Below are 27830 nucleotides of genomic sequence, written 5' to 3'. Positions count from 1 at the left end.
TTTGATATCGCAATTATGAAAAATATCACTAGAGAATTCTCGATATAGACCTTGTGGAACGGAACCTCTAACCAAAACCCCATCGAATTCACAATAGGAGAAGGGCCAAAAAAAAACTAAGTCAAACAAGAGAATACACCGATTGGACTAAATATAGCCATCTGATACAATCGGTGGTAACAGAAATACCATCAATCAACACACCGGAAGAAGCGCCGTTGATAAACTAGAAAAGAATATACTAGATGCCTACAAAAAGAGCACAAAGAAAATAACGAGACCAGCACCGATACATCCACACGGTGATACACCCAGAGAAATCAAAGATCTCATCAGAGAAAATCGGAAACTAAGAAAAACATACAGGCTCAACAAAACAGGTATAAATAAGAGAAATCTAAACCGACACAGCCAAGTTCTAAAAAATGCCCTGAAGGACATGAGAACAAATAGATGGAACAAAAGTGTTCAAGAACTAAATACTACCGATCATTCTGCATGGAAAATGCAAAAATGTCTGAGAAGAGAAAAGACTAAAATACCTCCTCTCCACGGAGAAAGAGGAATGGCATATACGAATATCGATAAAGCAGGAGCACTGGCGGACTCGATAGAAAGAGAATCGAGAATTAATTACAGACGATAATGATGATCTGGAAGAACCAGTTGAGAACAACGGAGAAGAAATGGACGAACCACCAGTAGACGACAAAATAGAAAAACCAACTTCTCCATTTGAAATAAAGAGATAATCAGAAGTTGGAAAAATAGAAAAGCTCCCGGAAGTGATAAAAAAAACGAATGCTATGTTGAAGAAATCACCAAGAAGAGGTATAGCTGCTCTCACAAATATTGCAAACGGTATAATGAGGACTGAACACTATCCGAAAAAGTGGAAAACTGCAGAAGTCATTGTGTTCAACAAACCAGGCAAAGATAAAACATTCCCCCGAAACTACAGGCCGATAAGTTTACTGTCCGCCCTAGGAAAAGTAGTAGAAAGAGTAATCGCTAGGAGGCTTACAGAAGTAACTGAAAATCTGAATCTCATTCCAGCAGAGCAATTCGGATTCAGAAGAGATCACTCAACAGAACAGCAATTACTGAGATTCACAGAATACATAACAGAAGGATTCCAAAATAAACAAGCAACAGGTCTTGTACTACTGAATGTCGCCAGAGCATTCGACAGAGTATGGCATGAAGGATTGATTCACAAAATGATATATGATGGATATTCAATCAAACTGTTCAAGTTAATTAGGAATTATTTGAGGAACAGAAGATTCGACGTGAAAGTGGAAAAAGAAAACTCCACAACCAGATATTTGGAAGTAGGGGTGCCTCAAGGGTCAGTACTTGGGCCGTTACTGTATAACATATATATTCACGATATACCAAAATATCTAAGGACTATGCTGACACTATATGCCAACGACACGGGAATCGCAATGCGACATCGCAAGCCAGAAATCATAGAAGGAAAATTACAAGAACTATAGATGAAATAAATGACTGGTGTATTGAATGGAAAATAAAGCTCAACGGACAAAAAAATCAAGCTATATTACTGCAAAAGAGGAGAGAAGAAATCGAATGGAAAAAAGAAGCGAAATATTTAGGTATCACCCTAGACAAAGGTCTAACTTGGAGAAGCCATATCAAACAAGCCGTTGACAAAACCAAGGCAGCGATGAATATGCTCTACCCGCTGATAGGTAGAAAGAGCCACATTTCAAATGAGACAAAATTGAAAATAATCAAAGCCGTTGCTAGACCATAACTGACCTATGGATCAGGTGCTTAGGGATTCGCGGCAAAGAGCCATATACAAAGAATTCAGGCAACAGAAAACAAGCTACTACGATGTGCCACAGATGCGCCTTGGTTTGTCAGGAACAAACAGATATATCGAGATTAGAAGTGGAAACCCATCACCGAATTTATGAGAAGGAAAGCTGAAAAGTTATTCGCAACAGCGAAGGAACATCCAAACGAAGAACTCAGGAGACTAGTCGACTACGATCCGGAGGAAGACAGAGGAAGAATGAGAATTTACAAAAAAAAAGACCGCGAGATCAATTGAGGAGAGATTGAAATGAGTACGGAAACTTATTAAAACTTTACTAAGAAGAGATATCCGAAATGGACGAATATGAAAACTCTAGCACGACAATGTGCAAGAAGAAATTAACCGATCAAGGGATAAATGGTTTATAGGCAATGCCCGGAACCAATGTAAAGCAGGTTAGGTTTAGTGGGTCGCGAACTCAGGAGAGTGAGTAACCCCCCAGTGTTCCCTAGAAATGGGTTCCTCTGGGCGAGAGATAGAACCCTGTGTTTTCACGGTCGCAGATTCATTCCCCCTGCTATTAGAAAAAAAAATTTTTTTTGCATATTCAGTAAATTTTTCTTTACTTGCAATATTGCTGCAGTTCGATTAAGGAATGTTAGATATTAAAGCAAATTATTGCAATCCTTTGTCTCGCCTGGCCTACTTACACATGAAATAACAATTATGAAAGAGAGAATGATCTAAATAATTTCGAATGGAAATATTTGTTTGAATTGAGTTTATGAATTTTGGATATATCTAATTTTGGAAATTTATTGTACTTTTCGTAAAACTATTCTGTAGACCATGGAGAGCATGTTTCCCATATTTTTTCGAATGTTTGAAACGGCTGGATAATAAAATTGATAAGAAATGTATCAGATTCACTCAGAAAATTTCATATTTTTTTCTGACATTCTACGATCGGGATGTATGTTCCTCTTTTTTGTTCTGAAAATTTAAAATGGCCGAGAAAATTTATTTCCTCATGCTCATGCAATTTTCGGGCTCGTGGTGGTGGTCGAGTCCGGGTCGCTCCTCGCCTCCCCGCTGTAGGCTGGATTCCTGCTCCACCCGAACTTCCTGTCGGCGCAAACGGTGTTCCTCTGCATTCCCCATGTACTTGCGTACAGTTCTCGCCGTTCCGAGCAGTACCGCCTTCTGCATGACTCTATAGATATTTTCGTCCAACTGAAGTTTCCTAAAGTTCTCTTCGGTATCAGGCCTGTAGATGAAATTACAATAGGGATGGTCTTGATATCTTTCAGCTTCCACTGTCTTCTGGTTTGTTCCTCGCGATCTCTGTATTTTGAATTTTTTTCAGTGTGCCTATCTAGAAGATTGTTATTATTTGGAATCGCCACATCGATGAATAGTGCTCTGTCCTCATCCTTATTGAGCAATATGAGGTGTGGTCTATTGTGGGTTATTTTCCGGTCTGTGAAAACCGTGCAATCCCAGTATAGCTTGTGATGTTCATTTTTCAACACAGCATCCGGATGGTAATTGTAATAAGGAACCTTTTTCGAACTTAAAAGTTGGTGTTTTAGTGCCAATTCTTGGTGAAGAATCTTGGCAACAGCATCATGTCTATTTTTGTACTCCGTGCCCGCGAACTTCTGACATCCCCCGGTGATGTGCTGGATAGTTTCATGTGTCGCACAGCCATAACGACAGCTATCGTCCGCCACTGAGGCATCCTTGGCGATATAGTTCATGTAATTTCTTGTTGGAATCACCTGATCCTGGATGGCAAGCATGAAGCCCTCTGTCTCAGAAAACAACCTTCCGGAAGTCAACCAGTAGTTCGACGCAGATATGTCGACGTAATGATGGTTGACCTCGTTCTGGTGCCTTCCATGCTAAGGTTTGCCAATCAGTTTTTGCATTTTACTTCCTGCAGAGTGTTCGACGGTTTCCAAGTGATCCTGTTGTAGCTTTAACGGTGTAGAACTATCAGCAACACAAAGTACTCGATAGAGTTCTGACGAAGCAGCCTTGCTCAGGAAATATTTTCGAGATCCTTCAATTTCCTGGGACATACGGTTGGACAAATCAACAATTCCTCTACCCCCAAGATGTCGTGGCAGCTCTGTATATTTTATTGAGCTTTTGGGGTGATGTTTATTGTGTTTACTCAGCATCGTTCTTATTTTTCTCTGTGAGGCTGCTAAATCGGTGGTCGTCCAAGAGATGATACCGAATGAATAGCTCAGCGTCGAGCAAGCGTAGGTGTTAATCGCTTTTATGAGATTCATGCTGTTGAGACCAGTTCTCATTATCCTTCTCAATCTTCGGGTGAACTCCTCCTTTAATTCTTTCTTCATCTGGGTCTGATTGATTTTTCTTGCCTGTTTTATGCCTAGATACTTGTATGTGTCTCCTTCCTTCAATGCTTCAATTTCTGCACCTTCCTTGAGTTTGAACGTACCATCTTCTATTTTCCCTCTCGTTATGTTCAGCATTCGACATTTTTCTAATCCAAACTTCATTTTGATGTCTTCCGAAAATCCTTCCACCATTTTCAGCATCTGTTGTATTTGTTTTTTGGTAGATGCGAAGAGTTTCAAATCGTCCATGTAAAGGAGATGATTCAGTTTCATCATAGTTCTACTGCCGCTCTTGATGGAAAATCCGTAGTCCGTAGAATTCAATTTATGAGACAAGGGATTCAGGGCCATTCAGAACCACAGAAGGCTCAGCGAGTCTCCTTGGAAAATTCCGCGTCTTATTGGAATAGGTCCTGTTGTAATGGAGCAATCTACTGCTTTCATTTGAAGACTAGTACGCCAGGTTGACATGGCGTTTTTCAGGAACTTAACAATATTGGGATCCACCTTGTAAATCTTCAAGATCGTCAAGAGCCATTCGTGGGGTATAGAATCGAATGCTTTTTTGTAGTCTATGTACGCAGCGTGAAGATTCCTCCGCTTGGAGAACGCTTGATTGCAGATAACTGAATCAATTATTAGCTGTTCTTTTCACCCTCGGCTGTCTTTGGTGCATCCTTTCAGTTGCATAGCGATGATGTTATTCCTTTCGCAATGGTTGTGAATTCGATTTGAAATGCACGATGTAATTAATTTGTACATCGTTGGAAGACATGTGATTGGTCGGTATTTGGATGGGTCTTCTGTATTCCTTTGGTCTTTAGGTAACAGGTTGGTTGTGCCATGTGTAAGGAATATTGGCATTCTTTCAGGATTTTCAATGACATCATTTATTGCGGAGGTCAATTTGTCATGCATGATCCAAAGTTTCTTGATCCAGAAGTTCTGTAATCCATCAGGCCCAGGTGCTTTTCAGTTGTGTAGTCCTCTGATAGCTGATTTTACTTCTTCAATTGTGATCTTGTCATGCTGCATCCGCTCATATTTTATAGCTTCAGATTTTTCATCTTCAATCCATCCGGTATCTCCATTGAACTGAGGTTTCGTTGATAATTGTTCGGTCCAGAATTGTTCTATGGCTTCCTTTGGTGGTAACTTTCCATTTTCTACATCAGACGATGTGAGTGACCGGTAGAAAGTTTCTTCCGACTTTTCGAATGAATTATTGTCTCTTTTTCGGCTATAATTGCTTTTATATCTCCCCAGGCGTTCTGCATACAGACTTAACTTTTGCTTCGGTGTGTCGAGGCAGTGGTGAGCTGTAGCATTCTCCGTCTCTCGTTCCGTGTGTGTTCTGTTTCTATCCATGATTTCTTTGGCAGCTTTCACAACCTTTCTTCCGCGATTCCCGTTCAAGTACTCCGTCAGTCGTCCGATGTCTCTTCTTAGTCTCTCTGTTTTGTGTTGAAGACGTTTCTGCCATGGTGGCGCATGTAATTTGTGTAATTTTGGACCATCGTTGTTCGTTCGGCGAATTTTTGCCCCTATGGTTTTAGCCGTCATTAGCACTGCACAGTAAAATCTAGATGAAGATATTCCAATGAACTTCCATTCTGTAGGTACTCAGGTAAAACGTCCTCATTCAAGATGTCGATTATGAGTGACAGTTTCTTGGATGTATTGAGTCGGGGAGGTGATATTCGATGAAGAGGATCTGTTCCTTCCAGTGCAGCAAAGTAACTCCTCATCTCAGAGTCAACTTGTCGGTGGAGCTCATCCCTATCGTCCTGGTGTTCAGGCTCATTTGCTTTGCAAGATGGACTTTCAGTATCAATGTTTTCTTCGTATCTACTAAGAACTAAATGCAACAGATGCTGAAAATGGTGGGAGGATTCTCGAAAGATATCAAAATGAAATTAGGACTGGAAAAATATCGACTAACGACAGGCAAAATAGAAGATGATACACATTCGAACTCGAGGAAGGTGCTTAAATTGAAGCATTGAAGGAAGGAGGCACACACAGTATCAGGGCCAGATGAAGAAAGAATTAACAGAGGAGTTCACCCGAATATTGAGGAGGATAATGAAAACTGTCTTAACAGCAAGAATCGGATCAAAGAGATTAATACCTACGATTGCTCAGCACTGAGCTACGCCTTCAGTTTAATCTCTCGAACCACCGCGGATTTAGCAGCCCTACAGATAAAAATAAGGACAATGCGGACAAAACATAATTAAAATCACCTCAAAAGATCAAAAGAACGGACAGAGCTACCACGACACTTTGGGGGTAGAAGAATTGTTGACTAATCCAAGTGCATGTACCAGGAAATTGAAGGACTTCAAAAATATATCCTGAAATAGGTTGCTTCTTCAGAACTACATCGAGCAGTTTGTGTTGGTGTTAGTTCTGCTCCACTGAAGCTACAACAAGACCACTTGGAAACTGTCGAACACTCTGCAGAAAGCAAAATGCAGAAACTGATTGGAAAACCTTTGCATGGAATGCACCCGATCGAGGTCGATCATGATAACGTCGACATATCTGCGTCGAAATAATGGTTGACTTCCGGAAGGCTGTTTCCTGAGACAGAGGGCTTCATCCGCGCCATCCAAGGTCAGGTGAATCCGACAAGGAACTACATGAAATTTATCGCTCAGTGAAGGACTATAGCTCTCGTTTCATGTGTGCGACACATGAAACTATCCAGCACATCACTGGAGGATATCAGAAATTCGCAGGCACGAAGGACAAAAATAGACATGATGCTGTTGCCAAGATTCTTCACCAAGAACTGGCAAATAAAATACCAACTTCTAACGCCAAAGAAGATTTCCCATTACAATTACCATCCGGATGCTGTATTGGAAAATGATCATCACAAGCTCTATTGGGATCGCACGGATCTCACAGACCGGAAAATTACTCACAATAGACTTGACCTCGTATTGCTGAAGAACGATGAGAACAGAGCACTATTCTTCGACGTGGCGATTCCAAATAAAAACAGTCTTCTAGATAGGCACAATGGAAAAATTTCAAAATACAGGAGACCAGGAGACAGTGGAAGTTAAAAGAGATCAAGACCAAACCTACTATTATTTCATCTACAGGCCTGATACCAAAGACAGTCGAAGAAACTACCAGAGAGCTTTAGGAAACTTCAGTTGGACGAAAATATTTATAGAGTCATGCAGAAGACTGTACTGCTGGGAATGGCGAGAACTGTACGCAAGTACATGGGGAATGAAAAGGAACAACGTCTGCTTCGAAAGGAAGTCGCCAAGAAGCAGCCAAGGAGGGGCCAAGGAGCAGCCAAGGAGGGGCCAAGGAGCGGCCCGAACCCGACCACCACCACGAGCCCGAAAACCTAGAAGGGGCTCCAACAGAGCTTAATCCTGTTTATATCTGAGATACCTGGTATAAATGAACGTTCCTCTGGAGGAGAGTGTCAATGTTTCAAGACTGAAGTCACAATAGTTTATGGAGTATAAACATTGATCGCAGAAGCAAGACCCTGTACGCGATAAATAGAAAGTAAGAAGATTATTTTGGAATCTCATCTTGGAACAGAAGTGTTGAAACTTTGTTCTCTAGTTCTCAAAATTATATTTTATTATATACATGTAATGTGGTTCCTTCTCTAATTTTTCAGTATCAATTTCTGTTATAAGCATAAATTAGCAATAATATTATCAGGTAATGATCCAATACAAATATGGCTTTCTGAAAGGGTACGCAACCTTATTTGCATTTATTAAAATATTCATTGGAATAAATTGAAACTGCGCTCACGCCGGTCTAGTAAGATACTAAAGATGCATATAATAATAATAATAATAATAATAGACAGAGGGCTTCATGCTTGCCATCCAGGATCAGGTGATTCCAACAAGGAACCACATGAAATATATCGCCAAGGATGCCTCAGTGGCGGATGATAGCTGTCGTTATGGCTGTGCGACACATGAAACTATCCAGCACATCACCGGGGGATGTCAGAAGTTCGCAGGCACGGAGTACAAAAATAGACATGATGGCGTTGCGAAGATTCTTCACCAAGAATTGGCACTAAAACACCAACTTCTAAGTTCGAAAAAGGTTTCTTATTACAATTACCATCCGGATGCTGTATTGGAAAATGAACATCACAAGCTCTATTGGGATCGCACGGTTCTCACAGACCGGAAAATAACCCACAATAGACCAGACCTCATATTGCTCAATAAGGATGAGGACACAGCACTTTTCATCGATGTGGCGATTCCAAATAATAACAGTCTTCTAGATAGGCACACTGAAAAAATTTCAAAGTACAGAGATCTCGAGGAGCAAACCAGGAGACAGTGGAAGCTGAAAGATGTCAAGACCATCCCTATTGTCATATCATCTACAGGCCTGATACCGAAGAAACTACTAGAGAACTTGAGGAAACTTCAGCTGGACGAAAATATCTATAGAGTGATGCAGAAGGCGGTACTGCTGGGAACGGCGAGAACTGTACGCAAGTACATGGGAAATTCAGAGGAACACCGTCTGCTCCGACAGGAAGTGCGGACGGAGCAGGAATCCAACCTACAGCAGGGAGCCGAGGAGCGACCCGAACCCGACCAACACCACGAGCCCGAAAACCTGGAAAGGGCTCCAACAGAGCTTAATCCTTTTGATATCTGAGATATCTGGGATAAGTGAATTTTCCTCTGGAGAGGAGTGTGAAAGCCGCAAGGCTAAAGTCATAGATTTATTGCAGAGTAATCAAACAATTTCATAGAATACATTAAACAGAGAAAAATAACTGCAAAAGGACTTACGTCAGTGATACTGTTATTATTATAAGCCCCGAGATGCCAACCAAAAAACCAGTCATTCATTCCCACACTTCACACCATAAGCTCCAAGAATGCGCACACCCAGAGGAATAAAAAAAAATAAGAATACAGCACAAACTTCTCAGTTCGTTGTGTTCAGCAACACTCTTCGATACTCACTCTTAAACCGCGATGGATTACTCAACCTCATAGGGGCAGAAATGCGATTGTATAGAAAATATATCGAAAATGAGAAAGATCTGCGGAATAAAGATGTTCTATGAGCAGGTGGTGAAATTAATCCTCTAAATCTAACATTCACATTGTGAACGTCCGACCTAAACCTAATCTTATTGTACAGATAGGGAGGCGTTCGGAAACAAATGATGGAGTGGAACAAAACCACGGCATGCAGCTCCCTTCGCTTATCCATGCTCAACCACCGACAGCACTCCAACTTATGGATAACTGGTTCAAATTTTCTTATACCATAAATGAACCTTAGGCAAGAACGCTGCATTCTCTGTATCCTTGTCTTATCAACAACCCGCAAGCATGGACCGTAAACAACGTCACAATAGTTGAAATGGCTCAAAACCAGAGAGTCGGTCAGTAAAATTTTAGTCTTTTGAGGGAGAAGACGTCTACTACCGTATAACTTTTTCAGTCCTGAATACGCTCGCTGAATACAAGATGTTACGTGTTCGGTAAATCGGAGCTCAGTATCCAGAATAACCCCCAAATTTCGTGCAGATTTAACCACAGGAATCCTAAAACCATCAACTCTGACATCCAATTGAGACTCCAAATTTTTGCTGTCTTTTCCAAATATGAGAATCTTTGTTTTATTCGGATTCAAGGAAAGCTGATGATCACTCGAAACCCTCAATAACCGAGCAACATCCGCATTGATCATACTGGTTGCCTGATGCAACGATGACGACTCAAAAGTGAAGAGTAGCTGTGTGTCATCAGCGTACTCTAAGTCCACACAGTACTGCAGTCCATCAGTGATGAAAAATGTATAAATGCAGAACAAAATTGGAGCAAGAACTGAGCCCTGCGGAACACCACACCCGACCGGTCCCAAATCCGAACTACCTGTCGATGTTTCCACATACTGATACCTATTTTGCAGATAACTCCTTATAAGTTCGACGGCTATATCGGATAATCCTATATGCCTCAGTATTGCAATCATAAGTTGATGATTAACTCTATCGAAAGCCTTGGAGTAATCCAAAAGCAGCAAAACACAGCTTTTACCAGTGTCAACGTTCCGAATAATATGTATATGGGATATGGATAACATATTATCTGGTACGTTCTCGTTATTCGCTTGAATTCAGTGGTAATGGGTGGATACTTTTCGGTGAATTTGATATTGTTGGAAAGCAGGAAAATTTTGCTCTTACTGGGAGTATATTTGATGGTGAATATCAATTTTATTGGAATCAACAAGGGCGAATTATTGTTGCTTTTCCCATCTCAGAAGTTATTTCATACACGTGTGAAACAATATACTGCTGGTGAATTAGAGGTAAGAAATCGAAAAAATGGGAAGATCAAATAAACAGTCATCGTCAGTGGCGGAACAGGCAAGTTGTGGGAAATGTAATAGAAAATTTTCCAAAACAGATTACAAAGTACTATGCTCTGGACGTTGTAATAAATGGTCCTGTGAGAGTTGCACGGGCTTGCAGAAAAACCAATTAAAGAAAATGCCGAAGTCAAACATCACATGGGAATGTACAGAGTGTACCCAAAACAAGAGAAGATCTGTTCGAGAAATCAGCTCAGATGATGAAGACAACCCTGATGGGAATGAGAGAATCACAATTGGAGACATTATGAGGGAGAAGAGAAGTAATCATGAAAGAGTTACCATGGATATGCAGATCTTCCGTAGGGAGGTCACTCATACTCTACAGTTTTTGTCGGTCTCATTTGAGGAATTGAAAAAGGAGAACAAGTTGATCAAGGAAATATTGGAGGGAAACAGGAAGAGTTAAATATTGCTAATGCAAGCATAAAAGTATTGGAGGAGAGAATGGATGAGATTGAACAAGCAAGTAGGAACAGGAACATTATACTGACTAATATGCCTACACAAGAATCGGAAAATACAAAAGAACTGGTGCGAAAGATAGTTCAAAGTGTACATGTTGACTTAAGTGGAGAGGAATTTGTGTCACCACGTATTTATAAAAAACCAAATGCACCAATCCTGGTCGAGTTGAAAACTGAAGATACTAGAAGGAATATACTGGAGAAGCGTAAAGCATACGGAATACTGAAGATGAATGACTGTGGTTTTCAGCAGGAAAACATCGTTTATTTCAATGAAGATCTATCACGGTATAAACAAGAGTTATACGCCAAAGCCAGGAATTTCAAGAAGGAACATCTATATGCTTATGTATGGGTGAAAGACGGGAAAATATTCATCAGGAAAACCGAAGCAGCAAGACCACTTCATATTAGATCTGAAAAGATCTAGAACACCTAGATCAATAACATTTTAGATGTAGTTAATGGTTTGATTTACAGCTTTTTTAGTTATGGAAAGTTACATAAACAATTTCAAGGTGCCTAGAATAAAAGATAAGATTGTATCTTCCAAGGAATTTTGTGCGGTTGTGAGTAATGATAGTTCAAATTGTTTCACATTGTTTCATAATAATATTAGAAGTGTGAGTAAGAATATTGATGAATTCAGGGTTTTCATTGATGGGTGTTTGGGGAAGTTGGATTGTTTAATATTAACAGAAACTTTTAAAATTTATGATAAGAATCTATTTGATTTGCAAGGTCACACATCAGTTTATAATATGGGGGATCTTGAAAGAATTAAAAAGACGAAATTTTCGTGTCTGCTCCAAATTCTTTATTAAAAATTGCTACATATGTTTCGGCCCTTACAAAATTAGGGCCATCTTCAGGCATCTGCAGACAAATACAAAGATGTATGAAAACAGTAATAAAATGAAAGACAGCAACAGAAAAGTACATGGAAAGAGAAAACAACAGTACAAAGACAAAACAGTAAATCAACAAATATTGAGAGTCGAATTGTTAACTTAAGCAAAATTATACCCGAAATTATTCGTCAAGAAAAGATGAAAGTAAATATGTCAAATTATCAGGATCAACAAAGGCGAACAGAAATAGCAGAAAGAAGAAACCACAGAAAAACACAGAAATGACTGAGTTTCTGTTGAGTGGCGTATATCAGGTTGTGTGAAGTATCAAAATTGGGAGGAAAGGGGGAAGAACGGAATCCGAGTCATCGCGATGGAAGAAAGCCGAGCAAATGCGGACAAATCAGCAGTTCAGGGAACTCTTGCTGGGTGTTCAGAAGTTTAGTTGGGGTGTTGTGTTTTGCCTTTGTGATATGTATCTTCTCCAATGAGTCACATAAACTTCTGTTTCGAGGTAGAGACAGGATGCAGGGCTCCAACGAAGAAACGTGGCCGTAGTCGGAGAGGATGTGCTCCGCGAAAGTGGACTTGTTGGGGTTGTTGGTCCTAATGGCTCTGAAGTGTTCATCGATCCTTGTTTTGATGCTTCTAAAGGATCGGCCTATGTAGAAACTACCACAAGAACATTCCAGCCGATAGACTCCCATTCTCTCGACCGGGTCGACCTTATCCTTACCTCTGGAGAGGATTGCTCTAAGGGAGTTTTCAACTTTGAAGGATATCTGAATGTTGAACTGTTTTAGGTATTTTTGGATTCTCTCAGAAAACCCAGGAACATAAGGGATGCTCTTGAAAATAATGTTTTCATCTGATATAGGGGTTAAATGGGTGTTATGTCTAATCATGATCTTATGGGAAATCCTGCGAAAAGTGTTCTGGACCAAGTTCATAGGGAAGCCATTGTTGTGTGCTATTTGTAGTATAATATTGTATTCCGTTTCGTAATCTTCAGCGGACAATGGAGTTGTCAACAGTCTATAGAAGAAGGAACGGAAGGCGGCAAGCTTGTACTGGAGTGGATGATTTGATGAGAAAGGGATCACATGATTAGTTGTTGTGGGCTTCCTGTAGATAGAGAATTCGATTTTATCATCTCTCGAGCGCAAAAGCAAGTCTAGAAACGGAAGGGTTCCATTTGTCTGTGCTTCAACGGTGAAGGTGATTCTAGGATGCAGTGTGTTAATGAAATCTAGGAACAAATCGAGGTCAGATTGATCTCCCAGACAGATGCAAAAAATGTCGTCCACATAGCGTCTCCAAAATAGAATGTGTTTTTTGAACAAGTTAGTGTCCTTGAGTTTATTTTCAAGATATTTAAGAAAACACTCTGCAAGCAATGGCGCCAGGGGAGATCCCATACTTAGGCCGTTTTTTTGGATGTAAAATCGGTTGTTGAATTTGAAAAAGTTCTGCTCCAGGCAAACTTTTAGTAAAGCTGAGAGAGAAGACACAACATCGTCGCTAAGATCGGAAAAGGCCAAAAGTTGGTTGATTAATTCAGCGGCTTCAACCGGTGGAGTAGATGGGTATAAGTTGACTATATCGAAGGAGACCATGGTTGCTCCCTCGGGAAATTTGAGGTCTTTGATCTGATGTACCAGTTCTGAAAAATTTTTGATAGAGAATTCTGATCTGTAATCTAAATGGCGTTGAAAAACATCACAGAGGAAGGAAGACAAGCCGTGGGCAGGGGTGCCAACAAAGGAAACGATTGGGCGAACGGGTATGCCTGGTTTGTGGATCTTTGGCAAACTATAATATATAACAGAGGAGTGACCGGTACAGACGAGATGAGCCAATCTATTTTAAAATTGAGAAGCTGCAAAATATCTTTATTTTGTTTGATGGTAGAATTTACCTTCTCAAGAAAACCAGGTGTGAGATCTTTGGGGGTTGTGTCGAAATCTGTTGAATTCAGGAAGTCTTCAGTTTTGCAAATGTAATCAGACTTTCTCATGATCACGGTGCAGTTGCCCTTGTCAGCTTTGGTGACCAAGACTCAACAAAGTGAGTAAAAGGTAAATTTTAAAAGAAATGAAAGAAAACGCACTCCATGGATCACCAAGGGACTAATCAAGTCAATAAATCACAAAAATAAACTTTATAAAACATGTAAAAATAATCCAGAAAATATATTACTGAAACATGAATTGAAAGAATACAATAATATTCTAAAACAACTGATTGCGAAAACAAAGGCAGAGTATTACAGGAATAAGATCAATAGCAATTCGAAAAATCCAGATCAACTTTGGAAAGTCTTAAGAAATATTGACAAAAACGATACAACCAAAATTCAACCAACATCGGTGTTAAATGAAGTAGGGAAAAAGGTGACTGGCAAAAAAGAATTAACTGAGGTTTTTAATGAATTCTTCATAGGTGTATGTGAAAAATTGGCAAAGAGGGTTAAAAATAGCGGAGTTGAATTCAAACAAAGAAGAAATGTTAACTAAATAGTTATATTGGAGACTGAAGAAGCTGAAGTACTTAAAATATTATATTCTTTGAAAAACAGTAAATCAGCGGGAGTAGACAAGATAACCACAGAAATAATAAAAAATACAGCAGAGTTCATAGTTACGCCTATTACATTTGTTATCAATAAGGCAATTGAGGTGGGACAATATCCTAATGTTCTGAAAAAATCGATTGTGGTACCTTTATATAAGTCTGGGGACAGATCGTTATGCTCAAATTATCGACCTATTTCAATATCCTCCGTAATTTCAAAAATATTTGAAAATGTGTTGAAGGTCAGAATAACAAAATTTTTAGATAAATATAACCTGATTTCAGATCGACAAAACGGTTTTAGAGCGGGTAACTCGACGCAGAATGCAATAGCCTATTTGACTGGAAAAATGTATAAAGCTTGATTGATGATAAAATGCAAGCTGTCTGCGTATTCATCGACCTCGCAAAAGCGTTCGATACGGTCTGTCATAATGAATTATTGTTGTCATTGGAGAGAATAGGTTTTAGGGGCAAATCTCTGAAGTTAATGGAAAGTTATCTATGTCGCAGATCACAAGCTTGCAAAATTGGAGATGAAGTGGAAACATTTAGGGAGGTGAAGTATGGAGTGCCTCAAGGCAAGTTGTTTGGACCTTTATTTTTTATCATTTACATAAATGATCTCTTTGACTTACCATCCGTCGGTGATTTCGTGAGTTTTGCTGACGACACTGCCATACTTTAGCAAGATACATCCTGGAGCGACCTGAAAGAGAAAATTGAAGTTGACTTTGCACAAATTATTGACTTTTTTAACTATAAATTACTCACCATAAATGTTGAGAAAACTAAATTTGTTGCTTTCACCAGCCTCGCCCGGTACTTACCCCAGATGACCAAATTACATATCTTACCCACCCACAGTACACCTATAGAAATAACATCCACAGATTCTGTGAAATATTTGGGAGTATATATCGATAATAAACTTCAGTGGAAAGGGCAAGCCGATAAAATTGTGAAAAAGTTGAGGTACCTAATTCCTAAATTCAAATCATTTAGATCTTTTTGTACTACTGAACAAATGAAAATTTTGTATTATGCTCTTGTACAGTCTCACTTGACATGCGGCAATCTAGCATGGGGAGGATTGATGAATGTGCATTCAAATAAAATCGAGACAACACAGAGATGGATATTGAAAATAATATACTCCAAACCATTCAGATGTCCTTCCGATTTGCTTTATAAAGGAAGTGGGATATATGACTTAAGACAATTATATTATCAGTCACTCCCAATAAATCATCACAGTCAAATGTATAAACATAAACAGATAAATCATGAACATAACACCCGATATAAATTGTATTCTACGGTAGTACCTAGAATAAATGGAACTATAGCACAGCGGAGTCATATATTTCTGGGGCCGCTTGTAATTAATAGTTTGCCAGTAAATATAAAAAAAAAATATTATGCCAACAATATTCAAGAAGCAATTACGAAAATATATTGATTCAACCCCTAGGCTTCTTGTGCATTCTCGGATAGATTTAAAAAATAACAATCTTCATTGAAAAATGCTTAGTAGATTGAATTTACTGTCGTTGTTGTCTTATAATATGTATATGTGTGATCTCGAAATTTTTATAAAGATTAGAATTGAATTTATGTTGTCCATATATTGCAAAATCAAATCAATCAAAAGGATTAAGCTCTGTTGGAGCCCTTTCCAGGTTTTCGGGCTCGTGGTGGTGGTCGGGTCCGGGTCGCTCCTCGCCTCCCTGCTGTAGGTTGGATTCCTGCTCCACCCGTACTTCCTGTCGGCGCAGACGGTGTTCCTCTGCATTTTCATGTACTTGCGTACAGTTCTCGCCGTTTCGAGCAGTACCGCCTTCTGCATGACTCTATAGATATTTTCGTCCAACTGAAGTTTCCTCAAGGTCTCCAGTAGTTTCTTCGATATCAGGTCTGTAGATGAAATTACAATAGGGAGATGGTCTTGATATCTTTCAGCTTCCACTGTCTTCTGGTTTGTTCCTCGAGATCTCTGTATTTTGAAATTTTTTCAGTGTGCCTATCTAGAAGATTGTTATTATTTGGAATTGCCACGTCGATGAATAGTGCTCTGTCCTCATCCTTATTGAGCAATATGAGGTCTGGTCTATTGTGGGTTATTTTCCGGTCTGTGAGAACCGTGCGATCCCAGTAGAGCTTGTGATGTTCATTTTCCAACACAGTATCCGGATGATAATTGTAATAAGGAACCTTTTTCGAACTCAGAAGTTGGTGTTTTAGTGCCAATTCTTGGTGAAGAATCTTGGCAACAGCATCATGTCTATTTTTGTACTCCGTGCCCGCGAACTTCTGACATCCCCCAGTGATGTGCTGGATAGTTTCATGTGTCGTACAGCCATAACGACAGCTATCGTTTGCCACTGAGGCATCCTTGGCGATATATTTTATGTAATTTCTTGTTGGAATCACCTGATCCTGGATGGCAAGCATGAAGCCCTCTGTCTCAGGAAACAACCTTCCGGAAGTCAACCAGTAGTTCGACGCAGATATGTCGACGTTTTCATGGTTTACCTCGTTCTGGTGCCTCCCATGCAAAGGTTTGCCAATCAGTTTTTGCATTTTACTTTCTGCAGAGTGTTTGACGGTTTCCAAGTGATCCTGTTATAGCTTTAACGGTGTAGAACTATCAGCAACACAAACTACTCGATGGAGATCTGACGAAGCAGCCTTGCTCAGAAAATATTTTCGAAGTCCTTCAGTTTCCTGTGCCATACGGTTGGACAAATCATCAATTCCTCTACCCCCAAGATGTCGTGGCCGCTCGGTCCGTTCTATTGAGCTTTTGGGGTGATGTTTATTGTGTTTAGTCAGCATCGTCCTTATTTTTCTCTGTAAGGCTGCTAAATCGGTGGTCGTCCAAGAGATGATACCGAATGAATAGCTCAGCGCCGAGCAAGCGTAGGTGTTAATCACTTTTATGAGATTCTTGCTGTTAAGACCAGTTCTCATTATCCCTTCCAATCTTCGGGTGAACTCCTCCGTTAATTCTTTCTTCATCTGGGTCTGATTGATTTTTCTTGCCTGTTTTATGCCTAGATACTTGTATGTGTCTCCTTCCTTCAATGCTTCAATTTCTGCACCTTCCTTGAGTTTGAACGTACCATCTTCTATTTTCCCTCTCGTTATGTTCAGCAGTCGACATTTTTCTAATCCAAACTTCATTTTGATGTCTTCCGAAAATCCTTCCACCATTTTCAGCATCTGTTGCATTTGTTTTTTGGTAGATGCGAAGAGTTTCAAATCGTCCATGTAAAAAGTACATGATTCAGTTTTATCATTGTTCTACTGCCGCTCTTGATGGAAAATCCGTAGTCCGTAGAATTCAATTTATGAGACAAGGGATTCAGGGCCATTCAGAACCACAGAAGGCTCAGCGAGTCTCCTTGGAAAATTCCGCGTCTTATTGGAATAGGTCCTGTTGTTATGGAGCAATCTGCTGCTTTCATTTGAAGACTAGTACGCCAGGTTGACATGGCGTTTTTCAGGAACTTAACAATATTGGGATCCACCTTGTAAATCTTCAAGATCGTCAAGAGCCATTCGTGGGGTATAGAATCGAATGCTTTTCTGTAGTCTATGTACGCAGCGTAAAGATTCCTCCGCTTGGAGAACGCTTGATTGCAGATAACTGAATCAATTATTAGCTGTTCTTTGCACCCTCGGCTGTCTTTAGTGCATCCTTTCTGTTGCATGGCGATGATGTTATTCCTTTTGCAATGGTTGTGAATTCGATTTGAAATGCACGATGTGATTAATTTGTACATCGTTGGAAGACATTTGATTGGTCGGTATTTGGATGGGTCTTCTGTATTCCTTTGGTCTTCAGGTAACAGGTACGTTGTGCCATGCGTAAGGAATATTGGCATTCTTTCAGTATTTTCAATGACATCAAATATTGCGGAGGTCAATTTGTCATGCATGATCCAAAGTTTCTTGATCCAGAAGTTCTGTAATCCATCAGGCCCAGGTGCTTTCCAGTTGTGCAGTCCTCTGATAGCTGATTTTACTTCTTCAATTGTGATCTTGTCATGCTGCATCGGCTCATATTTTATAGCTTCAGATTTTTCATCTTCAATCCGTCCGGTATCTCAATTGAACTAAGGTTTCGTTGATAATTGTTCGGTCCAGAATTGTTCTATGGCTTCCTTTGGTGGTAACTTTCCATTTTCTACATCAGACTATGTGAGTGACCGGTAGAAAGTAATATGACTTTAGCCATGCGGCTTTCACACTCCTCTCCAGAAGAATATTCACTTATCCCAGATATCTCAGATATCAAAAGGATTAAGCTCTGTTGGAGCCCTTTCCAGGTTTTCGGGCTCGTGGTGGTGGTCGGGTCCGGGTCGCTCCTCGGCTCCCTGCTGTAGGTTGGATTCCTGCTCCACCCGCACTTCCTGTCGGAGCAGACGGTGTTCCTTTGCATTCCCCCTGTACTTGCGTACAGTTCTCGCCGTTCCGAGCAGTACCGCCTTCTGCATGACTTTATAAATATTTTCGTCCAACTGAAGTTTTCTCAAGTTCTCTAGTAGTTTCTTCGGTATCAGGCCTGTAGATGAAATGACAATGAGGATGGTCTTTATATCTTTCAGCTTCCACTGTCTTCTGGTTTGTTCCTCGAGATCTCTGTATTTTGAAATTTTTTCAGTGTGTCTATCTAGAAGATTGTTATTATTTGGAATTGCCACGTCGATGAATAGTGCTGTGTCCTCATCCTCATTGAGCAATATGAGGTCTGGTCTATTGTGGGTTATTTTCCAGTCTGTGAGAACAGTGCGATCCCAGTAGAGCTTGTGATGTTCGTTTTTCAGCACAGCATCTGGATGGTAATTGTGATAAGGAACCTTGTTCGAAGTTAGAAGTTGGTGTTTTAGTGCCAATTCTTGGTGAAGAATCTTGGCAACAGCATCATGTCTATTCTTGTACTCCTTGCCCGCGAACTTCTGACATCCCCCAGTGATGTGCTGGATAGTTTCATGTGTCGCACAGCCATAACGACAGCTATCGTCCGCCACTGAGGCATCCTTGGCGATGTATTTCATGTAATTTCTTGTTGGAATCACCTGATCCTGGATGGCGAGCATGAAGCCCTCTGTCTCAGGAAACAACCTTCCGGAAGTCAACCAGTAGTTCGACGCAGATATGTCGACGTTATCATGGTTGACCTCATTCTGGTGCCTCCCATGCAAAGGTTTGCCAATCAGTTTCGGCATTTTACTTTCTGCAGAGTGTTAGACGGTTTCAAAGTGATCCTGGTGTAGCTTTAACGGTCTAGAAGTATCAGCAACACAAACTAGTCGATGAAGTTCTGACGAAGCTGCCTTGCTCAAGAAATATTTTCGAAGTCCTTCAATTTCCTGGGACATACGGTTGGAAAAATCAACAATTCCTCTACCCCCAAAATGTCGTGGCAACTCTGTCCGTTCTATTGAGCTTTTGGGGTGATGTTTATTGTGTTTAGTCAGCATCGTCCTTATTTTTCTCTGTAAAGCTGCTGAATCGGTGGTCGTCCAAGAGATAATACCTAATGAATAGCTCAGCTCCGAGCAAGCGTAGGTGTTAATCGCTTTTATCAGATTCTTGCTGTTGAGTTATTATTATTAGCTGTTTTTACATTATCATTCATTTCTATATTTTCTTTTACAGGGGAGAGTAATATATTCCACCTATGCAACGAAGAGCGATACACCAGTGCTGACCATATCCTGTACCATAGCACAAGAAGTTCCACCCGACAAAAGCTCTATCAAAAAAATTGAAGGAAAATCGCCAGTACTGAAAACTGAAACATGTTTCAGGTAAAGTCTTATATGAATATTCTCTATAGAACTCATATTCATGAAATAATATTATCTTATGAAAATGCTACATCCAATATACTGTGCACTTTTATAGTGTAACGTTCTCTGGGTAAATCAAATTGTCTTTTGTGTTGACGTCTCATTTATTTACACAGCATACTATGTTGCGTCCATACATTGTCTTTGGGCCATACACTATTGCGCCCTGAATAATACTGCGTCCGTATACCGGACGCAGCATTGTTTTTCAAAGTTTTCTCTGGTATTTCGAGGGATACAACGACAGGGGTTGTCGCAAATCGTGAAGGACGTCGAGAGCTATCTTTGGAACGACTATAGATTCTATTCATCTTCTGATGAAAAAGTTATTCTATGTTGAAAAACATATCTCCAGACGCAGTAAAGTGCTTCTCATGAAACCTAAAGTATATTTTTAGTTCACGCAAATTCCGCTTCGGGGGCGCTTCAAATGATGAAAACTGATATACAGTCAATATACATCTTTCACACGACGCATAATGTTGCGTCCTAAATCTGGCAACTGTGTATACAAGTAAACCAAGTTGTATTTGCACAACTGAAATGATTTAGCTTCCTAGGCTCCAAGGTCATCCCGAAAGTCTGTTAGGTGAAGTATTGGATTCTGTCTCCAGAGAAATAGCAGGTCCGATTGAAGTGCCCTTATGGTGTTCTTTTGACTGATATTGTCATTATTATTTTTCCGAATGAAAGAAAATTATAACTCACGTGAATTTTATTCCACTTCAATTAGAAATGAAACGATAACACTTTCCAGAGAATTATCGTCTTTATAAATTGACATGAAAGGTATCGCTTTATCCGCTTATGCTTATGTCATCTCATTTCACTTGTGAATTAAAATTTTTTTATTCCACTGGATGAATAGACGTCAACTTCCCTTGTTTCTAGAGGCAAGTGTATTTGCCTCTTCATTTCCTTTAGTTTCCGAGGGACCAGGAACATAGCTATAGAGTCATACGGTCATACAGAGCAGTTTTTGTTTATCGGTCGTCCTGTAGGCCATCTGGTATTTGTGAATTGGTGTATTCACCAGATTCTATGTCCTTATGTTGTTATCTACTATTTTCTTCATCGTCTTCAATAGAAACGATCTTGAATTAATTGTTCTTGAAGATTATGGGTCCCCATTTTGGTGTGAATGGAACTTTTGTCCTTCTCCATTTTCTGTGTATATGACTCATTCTAAGCAGCTTCTGGTTATCTTCAGAAGATGAAGACGAATCTCTTCTAGGATTTTTCTTTACACTTCTGGTGATCTATATAGATTGAAGGTGTTCATTGCCCACTCCAAATATCGTCTTTCAAATATCCCAATCTTCCTTACGAGGATTCTTGGTCTATATTGCTGTATCGATTCTAGTTATGGGTTTTATACCTGTGAAGGTTGTTTTGGGAAAACTGAAAGATCGTTCCTGTTCTCCTTCGGTGAATTATCCGTCTGGCTTATTGAGCGATATTGTGGGGTTGATTACTCCTTTTGCCATGACCTTTTGTATTCTGAGTGCTGTGGGATTAGAAGTGACATTACCAAAAAAATTAAAAAGTTCTACAAATTATGTAAACTCTTGTATATATGTAGTGTCCTTGTAATATATTAATTAATAAGGACTGTCTGTCAAAGTGTATATCACAGACATGCGAGATCTGATTGAATTAAGAACAAATCATATTGTACACAGATGACTGAAACAATATATTTGTTCTGGGCGTAGTAAGGTTGAACAAGCGTACGGGTCTAGAACTTGGGCGTCCTACATGAAATCCTACTCTAGCGAGTAGATGTGCCATTCAAGGGTCCATGAAAAAACCTCAAACAAACAACGCCCTTCCTGATATCAAGCTTAACTGCACCGAATTTATTCAACAAAACAGCATGATCTTACTCGAAAAAACTCCTCTGAACAGCCTCCATTAGTCCGAGAGCTGGAAACGAAATTCGGCAAAAGTTTTGTACTGGCGCATAATTTAATATGATTTAGTATTGAGGGTGTACATAAGTCAGCACCCACTCTCAAGGTCAGGTAGTGGAACACCTGACCCGGCGACGCGCTTTGATGTAGGTATATGAAATTACAACACACTCTACAAGTATTTTGTAATGATTGAAAATTGTCACTAGTTCATAGAACAGAAAACTTGAAAAAGTGGTCAGATCTCATTTTAGTGAAACGCGGTGTGTCAGTACACCACATAAGTTGCTGCCTTGACGATATTGTTTCAAAAGAATTGTATTGGATGAAACTGCATTTACTGCTCAAATATCATATATTATTTGTGAATAAAATATTCAGACCACATATCAATAGAAGAGAGGCAGTCAGCAGTCACCCCAAAGTACGGATATTGTAATTTTATATAAATCAAAGAGCGTCGCCGTCAGATGTTCCACTACCTGACCTTTTAGCGTGGGTGCTGATTCATATACACCATCAAAACTAACTCATATTTAATTATAATCCATTACAAATCTTTTGCCGATTTTCGTCGCCAGCTCTCGGAATATATGTCATTGTGATGTGTATGGCAATCGTATATTGGGTTCCAAGCAATGCATCCAAACTCCAGTTTGCTCGTCACAAATGTATTGAACAGCAAAATCATGGTTTCTGGATCAGAAAATATCTGCAGAAAATACGCACGATGAATTCATACAATCTTGGCCTCGTACCAAGTAAATGATTAACATGAGGAACAAATGTAAAACATTAATCAAAACAACGCCAAGATCTTTTATCTCCGTTTTTTTGCTCAGGACGCTGCCATCAAGGCTATAACTATACAGTAAATAGTTCTTTTTCCTGGTGTACGTGGCGACATTGCACTCAAAAATGCTCAATGGTAGTTGATTTCTGCCACACCAAATCAAGAATGAGTCCACAAAGCACCCTGCAGGAAACGCAGTCTTCAATAGAGTCTATATCACCAAAGATTTTAAAATCGTCGGCATGAGCCCATGCACGAATAGGATTAATTAGATGCATCCTCACTTGTTCAAACTTCCGGGAGTGGATAACTGGAGTGGAAGGCATCTAAAATTCCCTGATCGACTTTTTGTTCCAGATCGCAATGCGAGAGGTTTGGCCAATTAGTTTCGAACTGTTGTAAGTTTTGCTTCAGATGGATCTTAATGGTGGATCAGTTCCTCTCCTGTTATTTTATATTCGATTATCCTATGGTCAGAGATTGATGGTTTGGTCACCATTTCCCAAGCTTTAACACTTCTTCTGGAAGCTGCGTTGACCATTGTCACGTCCAGAACCCCTTTTCTTGCCCTAGTGACAGAACCAAGTGTTGTCCCCACGTTCTTGAGATAGTTCTTCATTCTGCCAGAGTTCTGCAGGCCAGAATAATCTCCAATCAGATTAACCATTCAAACTTTATGCCCTGAGTATGAAGCCCCCTGTTCGAACATTGATTCTTTGTATTTTTCACTTTTCTGTTCTTCGTTCAGTACCACATTATTTTTGGCAGCGAAGGGAATACATCACAAAAAATTCTTTGAGCTCTTTTCCTGGCAGAACTTTATCGAGCTTTATTGCGTGTATATACATGCACATACTTGGCATATGCCAAGTTGTTGAAAAAGCCTAATTGCAATATATGCGAGCCTTATCATTCTCAAAAACTGCTTCGGTCTCTGGAGGTACAAATGAGAGCTTTGGTTATTTGTCTATGCCATAAACTTCTCTCAGATGGAAGTAAGGAATTCGCATTGTGTCTCTCTATATACCCTGATAAAGTATGAATTCTGCAAGCGGACAAGATGTGCATAAGAGTTTTCGTCGATCACGGCTAGCCCTGCAAGATGTTGAGGTGACCACTTGCATTATATTCTTCCTATACTACCTAGTATTCTAGTATCTAGTATCACTTCATCTTGATGAACAAATCCTCCTGTTTCCGACATCAGCTCAGCCGACTCCAGAAAAGCAGAAGATTATTTTTACAGCAAGTCATGGTCTTTCAATCTCTTAAAATATATAAAGTATATGTTCACTCATATGATATTCGAATGAAAACTTCAGTTTTGCTTGTCTAATCTGGCTTTCTAATATCTTTTGTTCTGCTGGCGTGATAGATTTTCCTACTAGCTTAAGATCGATTCATATGTCGGATATTAGCTTCTCCAAAGCACTCCAGCTCTTTGACTTCGATTTTATTATGAGCTACTATTCCCTTGAGTGAGTCTTGACCTCTCAATAATCTCATTCCATTTCCAACTTTTGTGTATAATGTTGGTATTGCAAACTTTGAAACCCCTGTCTTCCTGCATTCGAGGAAAGTTGTTCTTTGTATCGAAAAGTTACAGTTACAGTTTGTTCGGCGCATATGTCGATTCACCCAGACCTGCTACAGCGACAAAAGCGGTCTATTGTGGCACACAAACAAGCTCAAAGAGCTAAACTTCTACCTCCAGTGCCATCTTCCAAAGGGAAGAGGTGATAACAGAGGAGGAGTAGTTCATGAGTTCCCCTAGAACCAGCCTGAGCGAACCTTGTCTGCCGCTGGGCTGAGGATATGCTCAATGGTTTCGTCCTCCTATAAGCAAAGAGAGTCCTTGTATATCGAAGATTCATACGATTCATATTCAAACTCTCCTATCGAATTCGAGAATTTCATTCGCCGTCCATTTAACTACCCTGAGCGAGTAGTTTACTCTCCAGACTGCCAAATTGTACGTAGGATAAACTAACAACTGTGCAGTTAATGCATTCCTAATTTAAGGTATCTCCAGAGCACCATCCTCTCACATTCATTTGTTATTAAAAGAAACGAAAATGAAATATATAACGTTTTTAAGATTATTACATAATTACTAAAGCTCTTCTTGACAAAAAGACACTTAAAGAGTGTTTGAAACATTCTGAAATACGATTCCCCAAGTGAGCAGTCCACAAACTAAGGATGATAGCCATCATAAATATAGAAGTGTTTTGAAAGATGAAAGTTGTAATAATTGGAGCCAATGTTATAATACGATCACGTCATCGAGTTCGAAAAATCCTACTGCCTCAGATTCTAAAACATATGTGGCAACTACGCTGGACGCAACAACATGCTAATGGTGAAAGATTGAATAAAATTCGGACGCAGCATTGTGCTACATATGAAAACAAAATATACGCCGGACGCACTAATGGTAGGACCATGAAAGGACGCAATAATGTGCGTATATCAACTCCTTTATTAATGAAGATATTTGAGATCTGAAACGACCAAACTACGTAATTTTTTGCGTATTCCACCTAGGTAGCGTATTTCTGGGAGACGCAATAAGGTTGCTTCTTGAAAGGACGCAATAAAGTATGCCAGATGTGAATATATATATATATATATATATATATATGATATACAATCGGATGTTATATATATATATATATATATATATATATATATATATCAGGATCTCCTGATATATATATATATATATCAGGAGCTCCTTGCATCCTCGGGAGTTTCCACGGCAGCCATTCTGTTCCTGCTCCATTATGTTGTTCTTATTCACATGTTGCCAGATGTGGCTGGTTAGTAGTATATATATATATATATATATATATATATATATATATATATATATATATATATATATATATATATATATATATATATATATATATATATATATATATATATATATATATATATATATATATATATATATATATATAAGATCTTAACAGGGGTACTAACCAGCCACATCTGGCAACATGTGAATAAGAACAACATAATGGAGCAGGAACAGAATGGCTGCCGTGGAAACTCCCGAGGATGCAAGGAGCTCCTGATCACCGATCTCATAGTAACTAGGCAAGCCAAGAAGAAGCAAAGGAACATTTCGATGGCGTGGGTTGACTACCAGAAGGCCTTCGACTCGGTACCCCACACTTGGCTTATAAAAACGTTACAATTGTATGGAATATCGAGGCCCATCATCAACCTCTTGGAGCATCTGATGAAGACATGGCGCACGCAGCTGGTGGTGAACACCAAACAAGAGAATTATAAGACCGCCGTAATCAGAATCAGGAGAGGTATTTTCCAAGGGGATACTTTGAGTCCCCTTTGGTTCTGTTTAGCACTGAACCCCCTGAGTAGACTACTAAAAAACCAGATATACGGGTACATTTTACAGAAGGCGAGGAATATAAAAATTAACCACCAGTTCTATGTAGATGACCTGAAGCTCTATGCTGCAAACGAAGAGCAGCTCAAGAAACAACTGAGAATAGTGGCAGCGTTCTCAAAGGACATTGGAATGGAGCTCGGAATAGACAAATGCGCCGTGGTTCATGTTAAGAGAGGCCGGGTACAAGAGGGCACAGGCTTATCTGTGATGGAAGACCTCACGATCCCGCAACTGGGAAAACAAGAATCCTATAAGTATCTCGGAGTGCAACAGGCTCTGGACATTAAAACCACAGAAATGAAGAATACTTACAAAGAAAGGTTCCTCAACAGACTCAAGAAGGTACTCCAGAGTAGGTTGAACTCGAAGGCGATGTTTGAGGCGGTGAACATATGGGCGATACCTTGTATTGCTTATTCTTTTGGTGTAATCAAGTGGTCCAACTCAGAGCTGAAAGAAATTGACAAAAGAGCAAGGGCATTACTTACCAAGCAGGGAATCCACCATCCCCACGCGTCCATGAACAGGTTGTATGTCCCAAGGCATGAGGGGGGGAGAGGGCTGCAGAACCTAGAAATAGTGAACGACAGAACAGTCCGCAGTATGAGAGAATACTTCCAAAAAAAAAACTCACCGTTCCATCGAGCTGTATGTCAAGAAGATAACAACCTGAGTCCTCTGAATTTGGCAGGCCACTTAGAACCAGCGCGACTAACCGCCGAAATGCTTATACAGGAGTGGCATAGTAAAGCACTGCACGGAAGATACCCTGGATGCCTGAAAAATAATCAAGTTAAGAAAAAAGAGTCGTTTACTTACCTTACAGCCGGATACCTGTTTCCTGAAACAGAGGGAAGATTAATAGCTATACAGGATCAAGTTGTCCCAACCAGATCATATATTAAGAACATCACCGGACGGAACATACCAACAGACAAGTGCAGAAAATGTTCCCAAGTTACCGAGTCGATTCAACACGTTACATCATCGTGCTCTGTACTGGCCCCAGTGGACTACATGCAGCGCCACAACGCGATGGCAAAAGTATATCATCAGGCCATTGCCAAAAAATACGGACTCATAACTAAGACAGTGAAGCCCTTCGAATACTGCCCTAACAACATCCTGGAAAATGAAGGATATAGATTGTATTGGGATAACTTTATTACAACCGACAGACCCATACAACACAACAGGCCCGATATTCTGCTGTTCAAAAAGAAAGAGCGAACAATAGAGATCCTGGACGTCGCTATACCGGCTGATGACAATATCCAAAAAGCGTTCGTCGAAAAGCTGACGAAATACCATGACCTGGCGTTTGAGATGAAAACCATGTACGGCCTAAAATCAACATCCATAGTGCCCT

At 39.8% G+C, this 27830-nt stretch overlaps 2 protein-coding genes across 3 annotated transcripts in view; one reads left to right on the top strand and one right to left on the bottom strand.

Moving 5' to 3' along the window:
• The window catches only part of LOC123318935, a 537083-nt gene that overhangs the window by 105712 nt on the left and 403541 nt on the right, over positions 1-27830 (bottom strand). The gene's annotated exons all lie outside the window — the stretch shown is intronic.
• Positions 1-27830, top strand: part of LOC123318930 (C3 and PZP-like alpha-2-macroglobulin domain-containing protein 8) — a 1198665-nt gene that overhangs the window by 1095631 nt on the left and 75204 nt on the right. For both annotated transcript variants that reach the window (XM_044905716.1, XM_044905717.1), the window contains one exon: positions 20138-20289. In XM_044905716.1, coding sequence (XP_044761651.1) covers positions 20138-20289 — 152 coding nt within the window. The remainder of the gene's footprint in view (positions 1-20137; positions 20290-27830) is intronic.

Source organism: Coccinella septempunctata, chromosome 8, assembly GCF_907165205.1.
Source record: "Coccinella septempunctata chromosome 8, icCocSept1.1, whole genome shotgun sequence".
Classification (NCBI taxonomy): Eukaryota; Metazoa; Arthropoda; class Insecta; order Coleoptera; family Coccinellidae; genus Coccinella; species Coccinella septempunctata.
This window is presented reverse-complemented; position numbering and strand designations above follow the sequence as displayed.